This window comes from Mytilus galloprovincialis, chromosome 4 (assembly GCF_965363235.1).
Source record: "Mytilus galloprovincialis chromosome 4, xbMytGall1.hap1.1, whole genome shotgun sequence".
Taxonomy (NCBI): Eukaryota; Metazoa; Mollusca; class Bivalvia; order Mytilida; family Mytilidae; genus Mytilus; species Mytilus galloprovincialis.
Window position 1 is genome coordinate 70898399 of NC_134841.1, and position 13124 is coordinate 70911522.

At 32.5% G+C, this 13124-nt stretch overlaps 1 protein-coding gene across 1 annotated transcript; it reads right to left on the reverse strand.

Annotated features, from left to right (window-relative positions):
* Positions 1 to 8645: 8645 nt before the first annotated feature.
* Positions 8646 to 10081, reverse strand: LOC143070736 (putative G-protein coupled receptor No9). Its single transcript, XM_076244911.1, has one exon. The coding sequence runs from the start codon at positions 9967 to 9969 to the stop codon at positions 8710 to 8712; it is 1260 nt and encodes a 419-aa protein (XP_076101026.1). The 5' UTR covers positions 9970 to 10081; the 3' UTR covers positions 8646 to 8709.
* Between the last annotated feature and the right edge of the window lie 3043 nt (positions 10082 to 13124).

A 13124-nucleotide genomic window follows, 5' to 3' on the forward strand; every position in this document is an offset into this window, starting at 1 on the left:
TTATTTTTGGGTTAAAGCCTAAAATTACAAGATATGTTCACTGTCGCTATTTAACGTACATTCAAATAGCATAAAGGTACTGAACCGCTGTAACTATTTACAATTGCAGCAGTAAAAAAACTAAACTGACGGTCTAGACCTTACCAATTTCATATGATGAATTGAAATTTCATTTCGTTAAATTTAATTGAATAGTACATAATAACTTTCCCACTCAAATTATCAATATCGGAATAAATACTGATAAAACATGCAAAACCAGTAGTGATACAGTAGTTGACTACTGAGACCAATCGGCTTCCGAAGCACCTCGGATTCAACAAAGTTGTAACATTTTGAAGTTCAAATATATATGAATGGGTCTGATTTTCGTGACAAATATTTGGGTTAAAACCTAAAAAAAAAAAGACTCGATATCTTCACTGTCGGTATTTAACGCACATTCAAATTGTATGAAGGAATAGAATCGCTGTAACTATTTACAATGGAAGTAATATTAAACTAAACTTACGATCTAGATTTTACCAATTTCATAAAAAGAATTAAAATTTCATTTCGTTAAATTTAATTAAATAGTGCATAATAACTTTCCCATTCAAATTATCAATATCGTAATAAATACTGATAAAATATGCAAAACAAGCCAGGATAGTGCCGCGATCTGCTTGATCATACCGATAATCAAAACGCTATTAAAATTTAAAAAAGTATAACTTAATGAAAACCCACACGAAGAATTACAGAGAAAAAATATATTGATTTTATCTGAAATGCAGGTCATAAGTGAACCAATAGTCATAACTTTTGATCAAAACATCAACCCATTACATTATTCTCTTTGTAATTTTTACTACTTAATGGTGTACTTTATGTAGATAAACCATGATTATAAGCGATTTAAGACCTGTGATAGTATTTGATTCGGAAACTATAATGTACCTAAAGCTTCTATATCATATTAAAATTGCTTATTTAGATTGTATTAACAGGAAATTTCTGTCAAATAAATATTATCACTTAACATTTATTTTTTATAGCAAGTTTTTAAAAGATTAAGAAAAATATTTCTACTTTTCGCTTACGTTTTTGTTTAGAACTATTCTGTTACTGTATTTGTTAGTGTGAACTGCAGTCTTCTACACGTCAAATGCAATGTACATACTTTTCACAAATCTGTTCCTCTGAAACGGCTGGGTCGCACCAACCTTAGATATATACCTTTTCAAATGTGTCCGATGGCCCCGTCTAACAACCAAATTGACAACATTGCTTGAGTGATCTTATGAGTAAAACACAAGTAATCGTCCTATAATATCTTTAAAAGTGTTACAGATAGACAAAGCTTATGGATGCCATCTTTAAGCCTCGGTCACACCTTACCGGATAGCACGAACGGACGCCTAACGGATGAAAATAAAAGTTGTCCATTGACAAAATTGTCATCCGTTGGGAGTCCGTTGATGTACTGACCGAATAAAACGGACGTTTAACGGATGCATAACGGACACACACCGGATATGCAACGTACGAGAAACGGACACGTACCGGACAGAACGGATTTCGAACGTACATCCAACGGACGAGTACCGCATAAAACGGACACCTAACGGTAGCGTACCGGATAAAACGGATGAACAAGATATACGGAAAAATCAAAGGCGACAATAATAATACATGTAAATCGAATAAATATTCAAAATATTTCTGTGTAACTGGTTTTGGTTTGTTCTTCAAAAATTCCGCCAAAGGGCAGTGTCTGGCCTGAATAAGAACTGCTTGATTGTGAAGGCGTGCCTATACTCTAAGATCGATTATGAATAATAAGAATTCATGTACCTTAAGACATCTGACATACCAATAATTGGCATTTCTAAATTTTCAATTGGCATTTGTCCGTTTCAGATCCGTTCATCATCCGTTTTATCCGTTATATGTCCGGTAGAAGTCCGTTTCTCATCCGTTCAACATCCGTTTTATCCGTTAAACGTCCGGTAGAAGTCCGTTGGTGAATTTATCTTCCAGACCTCCAACGGATGTATAACGGACACGTAACGGATACAAAACGGAAACGAAACGGACGAGTACCGTACAAAACGGACGCCTAACGGACGTTCAACGGACATTTTATCCGTTGGACGTCCGTTCAAAGTTTTGAACATGCTCAAAATTTTCCACCGGACAGAACGGACGTCGACGGATAAAACGTACGCTTAACGGACATGCAACGGACATGGACGGACGTCTAACGGATAATAACGGACGTCTAACGGACATGAACGGATTGAAAAAAATTTATCCGTTAGGCGTCCGTTCGAGCTATCCGGTAAGGTGTGACCGAGGCTTTAATTTTTAAACAAACAAAAAATACTAATGTCACAACAACCATTCGACTTTCAGAAGCATACACGTCGACATCAAGTAACATGATATCGAGATCATTATATGTTGGTTTCCAACTTTTAAGAGTACTTTAATAGTTTGTTCCGACTTTTGTCGGTCATTGTTTTCTGGCGAAAATAATAACTGGATAGTTGGGGTTAAGTGATTCATATCTAAATAAAAGTCATGTTTTAAAATTAAATCGTAAACTCCTGGATACCAGTCATTGATAGACTTGACCTAGTGTAAACATATCCTACAAAATCTGTTTACTGAATAATAACAACTCTACAGTCTTACATTTTTACGTATTTTCAACTGTTACTGTACTCTTAACAAAAGATATCACACTTATAATTCGACCTTTCACGGTTTGAAAAATGTCTATAAGTATATTGTAAACATAAAACGACACTCAGTCAATTCATTTACTAAGTCTGTGAGGTAAAATAACAAGAATACCGGAGTCCAAGGACAATTCAGATTTGAGAGTCCCTTATAAAATGACAAAATCATAAGCACAAATACATCAAACGAATAAAAAAAACAACTGACATATTCCTGACTTGGTACAGGCCTTTACTTATGGAGAAAATTGTGGATTAAATTAACTATATATAAAATCTCTCGTTTACATTACAGTCAGGTACAATTCAATTATATTGACAACAACGTCTGAACAACATAAACAGGCATAAAAGGTAAAAATGTCAAAATAGGGATACAGAAGTCAGTATTGTGTTATAATCTTAATCACTATAAAAACCAACAAATACAGGCAACAGAAAAGCAACGGTATATAGACAAAGCCAATAGCCAAAAATGAAAAAAAAGAACACTACAACACAACACATTAACATGTAACGAAGATGATAAAAACGCATACTATTGTAAGCTTACATTTCAACAAAGCAGCTACTGGTAACTAAATGAAAGTTCTTATTTATAATTCTATTTATATTACTGTATTCCGTTTAAGAATATAAAAAAAAAGAAGACGTAGATTTGTGTCTATAAGATAGAAAATAATATATCAAGTTGTGCTGCAGTTAATGATGTCTATCATAATGTATGTTAAAAGGGCAATAACCACTGATTGGTTATTCAGAAAATTAACTGTACTTTGATATAATGGTTAAGACATTTTGTAAATTTCTCTTTTTTTAACACAAATATACGCATATGGATTTTATTTTGTAAACATTGTTCAATCCGGTTAAATTCATGTATCGATTTATAAAAAGATTCTTGCATAAGTGTAACTTAAGTTTGTCAGCAAAGTTTTGAACAGAAAAATAAATAACTTTCTTAGGTTCAATCGTTAACGTTTGGGTCTGTTCGTCAGGATTGGTCTTTGTCTGACAATGAAAAGATGAGTTCGATCTTAGGTGGAGCGCATATTCAAACCGCATGCATTATTGAATCTTTGTGAAATGGAAGTAAACAATAAATTACTATAGACTGACAGTCACATTCTAGATATTATCAGTCTTATAAGAAGAATTGAAAATGCAATTCCTTGACAAATTTAAGTAAAAATTACATTGCAACTTTCTCACTCATATTATCTATACCAGAAAAAACCTAATAAACATCAAGATCAATCAGGATAGCTCCGCAATCTGCTTGATCATACCAAAAATCAAGATACAATTAAAATTGAAAAAAATATTTATCAAAATGAAAACCTACACGACGGATTACAGTTGAAAAAAATATTTTGATGTCTTATTTGAAATGCAGCTTGCATTGATATTTATATATTGTATTGATTAGGGTTAAAAGTGAACCAAGTTAAGATCAAAACAGCATCTACACATTATATTTTCTTTTTTTTTGTTGGTAATTTTTGCTACATAATTGTGTATTTTATGTAGTTGATTCATGATAACACGCGCTTACATCTGATTCGAAACCATAATGTTTATAAAACTTAAATAATTTACATTTAATATTTAAATTACTTTTACATATTCTATTTACAGGAAAGTCCTGTCAAATAAGTTTTTGTATTAACTATTTTGGAAGAGAAACGGATATCTGCGAGTTTTCAAAAACAATTTGAAAATAATTCTTTTGTTCGGTTCAGTTAATAAAACCTGTAACCGTGTTAGTTAGTGTGAACTGCAATTTTCAAAACGCCGAGTACAATGCAATGAAGGATCAAATATAGCAAATAAACTCATCATAGATACCAGTATTTAAATTTTATATTAACGCCAGACGCGCGTTTTGTCTACAAAATGTATAACATAATAATGGAATAGATTTTAACGTTTCCAGATGAAGATAGAAGGACACACACATACGCACATATAACATAAGCAGCAACAAAAGTGTTCATCATTTTTAGCATAATATATGTAATAAGGAGATTTGGTATGGTTGTCAAGAGACAACCATCCACCAGAGATGAAAGCAATGTGATTTTCTTTACAGTTTTATTTCTGGTTTCACATTTGTTATTTGGTATGTGATGCATAAAATATGAAATAATTACTTATACTAATTTAAAAGTTTTCGAAGTAAACCGTTAACGTTCATAAAAATAAACGTTAATAAACAATACAAAAACTAGAAAGAACTATTATATTTAAATCTACAATACAATGATCTTAAAGGTTAAGTTATTACTTGTTGGGCAAAAATTTGTCAGTTTGCCTGTCAGTTAGATGCTATCCATAACTAAGACGGTGTTTTGAAATGAATGAGAAAGTTTTCTGAAATGAATGAGACGGTGTTCTGAGATTGGTAGCATAAATAAGAGTATATAAAACTCTTATATAGTCCTGGTTTATATCAATGTTTATGTTGTACTAAGTGATTTTCGTTCTAAGAGCTAGTTGCTTGTACTTTTTGCAGAATAGGGACATTTCACTTAGAACAAACGAATGAAAACAACATAAAAAAGAGTATTTTTTGAAATATGACAAATATCTACGTTCTATTGTATTAAGAGTATCCTACAAATATTTCCGTACCAACTGCTTATATGGAAACGGAAAGTATGTGTAACAATTTTGCCAAGACAATGGTAGAGTATAGAGTTCTCCCAAATTTACCACATCCTTGAAGGAATAAAATCCTGTTACAGAAGATTCAATCGGAGTCGAGAAATATAATGAGTAATTGAGAGTAAGTTCTGTACGTGTGATTGAAGAAATGAAACTGATTACTAAATAATGAGTGATTGGATGACCCAGTGAGAGCAGAGAGAACGAGGTTGTGACTGATGAGTGAGTGAGTCTGAGATACACATTGTTAGTGAACGAAAGAGTGTGAGTAAACGGATGTTCATCACAGTGTAAGAGCTAGTAATAAGGTTGACAATTGTTGACTAGTGAGTGAACGAGATTATGTGTAATAAGGGTTAATGAAACAAGTGGGTGGCGAGTGAACGACAGAGAAAATGGTGAGTGAACAAGAGTGAGAGAAACTGAGTGATTATTGAAAAAGAAAGTGTGAATGATTGGTGACTGAACGAAAGTGAACGGCGTGTGACAAGAGTGAGTTGAATGAGTGGAATAATTAGTAATTAAAGCATGAAGTCAAATTTGCCTGGATAAAATGAATTGATAATTAGTGTAAATGTAAAAGTTATGTTATTAAAATGAAATGTGAAGTTTCACAGTACCTGTCATTTGAACTATTTACCTAGTGAAAACAAAAATACCAAGCAAAACCTGTTGACTGAAAGACATTTTTTTCACATGTTTTCAACAGTTCGTATCTCCCAAATCAATAGTTTTTTTTAATCGTATTTTAGACATGAAATGACTTAACGTTACTCAATGACACTTTTCATTATCTCTACCTTTACAGGGAGGACAAAACCTACACACTAGTCTCCTCAAAAACATGACACTCAAATGTCTACAAAATGTTGACATAATGGTGCTCTTACATGGGAATTGTAACAATGAATGCATATGCTTCAGAATAGATATAGGAAGATGTGGTGTGAGTGCCAATGAGACAACTCTCTATCCAAATAACAATTTAAAAAAGTAAACTATTATAGGTCAATGTACGGCCTTCAACACGGAGCCTTAGCTCACACCGAACAATAAACTATAAAGGGCCCCAAAATTATTTGTTAATATATAATACGTTCCACATTGGTTTAACAGATTTAATAAAATACATTTATAGTATTTATACTTTGTTTATAAATCCTCCCTTTTAGTCTGAAACGGGTCAAACGATCTTACTTCTATTCATTTAATTTTTGCTTGTTGAAGACTTTTCTGTTGCGACGATAAACACAATCTCATAATATCAATCATATTCTTAAAAAAAAAATGTGTATTCTAGATTATTCACATTTGTTTTAACAATCACACTTCTATACCCTTATTACAACCTTACTTACCATATTCTTCTGAACTATTTTTTTTTATCCCGCAATCGACCAACAAATACACAAGTAACAGGTACACATACATATTTGCCTTCTTTGTCCTTGTTTACCTGTTGTAAATTGCAGAATAAAGCAATATATGTACATCGACGGAATTATAAAATACATTTGTACTCGCTACGAAAAAAGAAGAATAGCTCAGTAAGCCTTGCTTTTCGTCCTCTTTCTAAAACTGGTACACATCAATTTAGTTTTCCTATAACAATATACACATATAGCGTAAGGTTTTGAAAGGGGCTTCTTATACAGACCTTGTGTTTTCTTTCAGTTGAGTATATTGGTTTTGTTATATCGTTTTCTTGTTGAGTTATAAAACCAAAATAGTTGACAAAAATAAAAAAAAAATACTGAATCCAGCAACTCTTACATGTTGCAAAGTATAGATAGTAGTTTAAGTTTCTGAAACAGACCGTTCGATAGACTTCGATGAGATTGCAAACCAACAAGACACCGTCTTACAGGATTTTTGTTTACATTTTTATGAAGAAGGTCAAGTAGAATCAATAGAATGTTGTAGCCATGTAATAACATAAAAGTATTTCTTATAATCATATGCATCTCATTTTCAGAAATGCAAAATACTTTTTAAAAGGATTATAAACAGGTACGTACTGAAAATTCAGTAAAACTATTTTAGATTTGATATTGTATGTCCTGTGTTTTTCATTAATACCAACAAATCATCGGACTGCAACATATGCTTTCTACTGTGAATATAATAGTTCAATATGTGCCGGACTTTTGCCAAGAATGTCTGCCGTAAAATCTATGAAAAGATAAATAACTACTTCTCTTTTTATTCACAACATTTATCAAGCGGATATATGGTTATTTAAAAATCACATGAACATTTTATTGGAGAAGCATTTAAAAGGAAATGGAAATGTGTCAAAGCAACAACTACCGATCATAGAGCAGACAACAGCCGAAGGCCACCAATGGGTCTGCAATGTACCGAGAAACTCCCGCACCCGTAGGCGTCCTTCAGCTGGCATATGCCATATACATATGCATATGAATGGACTAAACAACGACTTTATCTTTTACTTACACTTAATTAATTGCATTTAAAGAAAGCATATCTTTCTATCGGATACTAATGATACGTGTTGCTTAGATTAAGGTATAAACTCGAAAAGAGTTATCCTTATATATATAGGGTGATTTTATATTCAGAGGTTTCAGTAACTGTTATGCAACTGTTCGTATCGATCATACTGAATAGTTTGAGAAGCTAAAGAAAAGCACTGCATTTATTAATCGCATTGCAGATTATTGTTACATTGTATATACATATGCACTTTTATGGATCTGTAATCCGTCGATAGTTTTATTTTGGCATTGATACTCTTAAAGTTGGATTTGTATTGCTTGATAAACTAAGTCTTAGATGCATGGTTGACTTGATTACTTGTTATTGGTTTTGCACTAGTAGTAAGTAACTGCCAGAACTCTCAGACCTGTATTTAGTTTATTTTTGATGTTGGGATGTACAAGTACGCGGCCACGTCCACTTTGTGTTTTTTTTTAGATGTATTTCTATTTGTATTAATCTAATAGGTTAATCCTTTTTCAACTGATTCTTATAGTTCGTTATTATGATTTACTGTTACACTACTGTCCAAGGTTAAGTCGAGGATTGGGATCCCGCGAACATATTTAACGCTATCACATTCTGTATGAATGTGCCTGTCCCAAGTCAGTTGCCAATCATATCACATCTTATTTTTATATGTAAGTCTTAAAAGCCACTGAACAGTACTGAATTCATAGCGGTGTATGCATCTTCAAATTCACGTTCGAATAGCCGACACATTCCCCATTTCTTTTCACAATTTTAAGTAGGTTTGTATTCCACAATATTTTATTTATTCTATAGATGCAAAACCTTCTTTCAATGACACATAATTCTATAGTAATTTTCTTCTAATTTTTATTTTGTTCACTAAGAGCCTTTGGGTTTTTACAAATGTTCGGGGAGATCCAATGTTAAACGGTACTTCATTTGCTGGACCCTTATTACGATTCTGATGTGCTTCCAAGTCAATCACCGGGAATCCAAGATGATGTTTTTGAACAATCACATGCTTTGGACGTTTAAGACATTTGCACTTACAACATTCATAACAAGATCTTCGAAGAATCCGTCTGAAAGCACAGCGGAAATCTCTAGAAAACATCCCATATATAAATGGATTTAACATAGAATTACAATAACCTAACCAAAACATCACAGAAAAAGCCAATGAAGGAAAACGTGTCCCCAAAAACGCCTCTATTAGATACATTGTAAAGAATGGAAACCAACACATTGTAAACACTCCAACAATTATGGCAACCGTTTTGGTAGTTTTTGTTTCTTTCAAAATTTTTCTTATATGAATTCTATGACGACTCTCTGGTACTGTAGCCAATGATCTCGATTCCATACTTCTCTTATTCATAGCGTATTTAAATGGAGTAGATCGCCTCCTTTTCATAAATTGACTATCTTCCGGAGTTTTTGTATTATTATTTAGTTTTATATATTCCAAAGGTTCTTTTCCAGCTTCCGGTCCTGGATCTTCAAAATATAATCGTTTCGATTGCATTCTTTCCATTTCTTTACTACTAGGAATTCCACCGTTCGTGTTACATTCGGAATCAACAGAATGTCTATTACGGGTACACCTATCTCCCGTATTACGTAAACCACTTCTTAAAGAAACAGTTCTCTGAGAATACCGAGACGAAGCCGATGATCTTGAAACAACTGAATTTCCTCTATGAATACGAAGGATAATCGGATCATCATTTTTAAGATCGTCGTTTTGTCTTGCGGTTAAAATTCCCGTTCGAATTGCCGATGTTGTTCGAACTGCGGCTTTATAAATATTAAAATAAAAGAAAACCATTAAACACATTGGAATATAAAATGAACCCAAAGCGGAATATATCCTATATCCTTGGGTAGATATGAGTTCGCACTGTGGCGCTGTATTATTACAGACGACGGGTTCAATATTTACCCATGATGAAAAGTTGTTATTACCGTAAGTGGTTACGTTTCTCGTTTGAGTGTCTTTGGAATATGAAGTTTTATCATTCCATCCTAATAACGGAGGGATACATATTACAAAGGATAACAGCCATACAAAAGTCACGAGTACTTTACTCCGACGTCTGGACATAGCACTAGCATACTGTATAGGCTTAGTTACAGCTAAGTATCGGTGAAAATTTATGGCTAACAAATTTAAAATGGAAGCGGTACACAGCAATACGTCTATAGCTAGCCAGATACTACACCATACTTCACCAAACGGCCAATATGTCAAAATTTCTAATGATGCCGAGAAAGGAATCACAAAAATTCCCAACAAAATATCTGAACATGCTAAAGACACTATATAAGTGTTCGTGTTTGTTCGTAACTTTCTTGTTGTAATTACTGCAATGATAACTAAACTATTTCCCGCCAAAATGACCAAGTTGATGATGTCAAAGTTAAAGTTGTTGGAATTAAAAACGAATTTCGTTTTCGCTGATACATGTTTCTTCGTCAGCCATTCCAATTGGATTCCCTAGTATTTATGTTAATTGCTAAAGTAAAACACAAGCTATATTGTAATAAACGAAGCAGATATGCCTTTATTCATTCACAATCAAAGCCTTCCGTAGTCAATATGGCTGGTAATTCGTTCTGAAAGAAACGATAGAGACATTCATTAACTATCTTGAACGTAACGAGCGTAACAGTAATAGTTGAATCTCTTTACGATAACTTCTTAATATATGATATAGCGTTACAAAATGATCATTGCTTTCAATCGCGCTTTTATAGCCACGAGTTTTTATGAATTATTGGATTTATAGAAACTGTTGCTTTCAAGAGTATTAATTAAAAGATTGCATACAATAGAAGAAAAATCGGTTATTATAAATCAAACTTTGAAACAATATATTTAAATGCTCACCATATTGCAGTGTCAGCTGAAGCAATCCCTTAACATGCACAATTAAGAAAGCAAATTGATTATGAAAAGGCAGGTTTTGTTTTTGATTATTATATCATGAGGCACAAACTACTTCTTCAACAGAAAATCTATTGTTACCGAAGAATTATTACTTTGTTTCCAATTCATTTGAACACGCGCGAAAGACGCTTTGGTAATAAATAAATATCAAAGCCACAACATATAGTTTACATCCAACATATAGAAAATAAAACGGTTAATTGATTTTGATTGATCTATTTTTTGATACGTTGAATAACAGAAGACGTTGCATGCATCATAAATAGACATACTTCAAAATACAAAAAGTGTATATCCAGTAACAAATCGCTCATATAACTATGAAATGTAACTTTTCATCAAATATTGACTAAAAGTAATGTCTGATTATTAAAACGGAGATGCACGTATAGTTTATACCACCATGGTGTTGACAATAACCACCTTTTATTGGAGAGAAAATTAGCGGAAAACCTGAATGCATCTTTGATTTGCTAGGGAGAGCTTATTCTTGGATACTTATTATTTAAGGTTCAATACATAAAAACTAAGCTTCAGATAAGCTTTCTGCCAAGATTTGTCGTTTTGCAGATGTTTTATCCTGTAATGAAAACACTTTTTTACAATTTGATAAAATTATTGATATCTTATTAGCAAACTGACACATGTTAAATAAGCAAATACCTATACTTATCTGTGATTTTCCAAATAATTATTTTTTCAAATATTAAAACAGATCTGAAATATAGTGATACGATCTTATGATAAATGAATTACAGTAGAACTGTCAAAACTGTTAAGATTGTATCGTTGTAAATGTTAGTTTTCCATTCATTAAAAAAAAGTTACGCAATTGTTTAAATTCTTCCCATCCCCCAGTTGTGTTATATTCTTTTTGGATATTTCATCGACTATAGACTAGAATGTAGTTGTATTAAAATAAAAAGTATCTAATCAAACACATCTCCCTTAGTGACATTGTACAGCTTTCGAAACATAAATTATTGTCGATTTTTAAATACGCCTGTTTTGTAGTCTATCCAAGTTTTAGGTCCATTGTTAATTCTTCAATACAAAACGGAAAATTTAGCAATTGATATTATACGTTTTAGATATACGCGTTGGGTCGACCACCGGAATGACGGGTTGGTTAATTATTTTGACGTAAACAATGAAAGGGAAAATTTTGGTTGTTGCAGACTAAAGTGAGCTTGATCATCGACATGTTCAATGATCGGATACGCCGTCGCCATTGCGATCATACGTTGCAGAATGTCTAAAGATCCAGAACAGCCAAACTGACGATCCCCAGCATCAGTTGTATTGCTGGTCAAGAGAAGTCTTATTGACTATTGCATTCAACCTTCTGGTTTCATAAAAAGGATATGGGAGAATCGGTAAATAACTATTGTGACCTTCCCTGTCGACCTATGCAATTATGTCAAATCTCAGAAACTCAAGGCACTAAACAATTCACTGTTTATAAAATGATAAATAGGAGACGCCCTCTTTGTGGGGGTTGGTAAGGTTATAATACGGATATACTAGTGACGAACAGGTATTTATATTTCCGCCCATACTCTGATAATTTTATACCACTTTCTCTACCAATATCTTCTTTGAAAACTCTTTCACAGGTTTAGGTTATGCTTTAAATATGCACGATGTATTGAAGCTGGACGGTAAGCTTTCCCAGTCATCAATGATTTTGATACATGTATGCTAACTTTAAGAAAGAAAAAACAGATACTCGAATTCATTAGAAGGAAAATCACTTCCGCCTTTCTTTCTTTTTTTTAATAAAATTTAGATAAAAATTATATTAACCTCCTTAATTTTCAAGATATCACTTTGTTATCTGTACATGGATATATTATATAAATCCAAAATGTGCTTCATTTGTAAGTCAATTCTAGCTGATCTTGCAGTATAACTAAATTTATCAATCAATTATTTTTCTAAATAAAATATAAAAAAATGATGAGTTGAGGAATTTGCAAAGAAATATTTTGAGGTGAATGCATTATTTTTTATGTTATTTTGTGATCAAATTAGCACATTCTCCTACGCATTACGACTTGAAAGATCAATTTAGAAAAAAATCTTCGGTAGAAAATTAAGACTTTCAATCAATTCCTGAAAGTAAATGTTAATTATTCCATAATTAATTATACAGCAGTATGTTCTGTCAGTGCAAATTTAGAAAGGAATTAAGACGTATTTTTATTAAGCTTCCATTAATTAAGAATTAAGTGTACCTGAACTTACAAGTGTATAACATTATAACTTTGTAAAAATGTACCGAATGATTCTTACATTTATTCACGGAA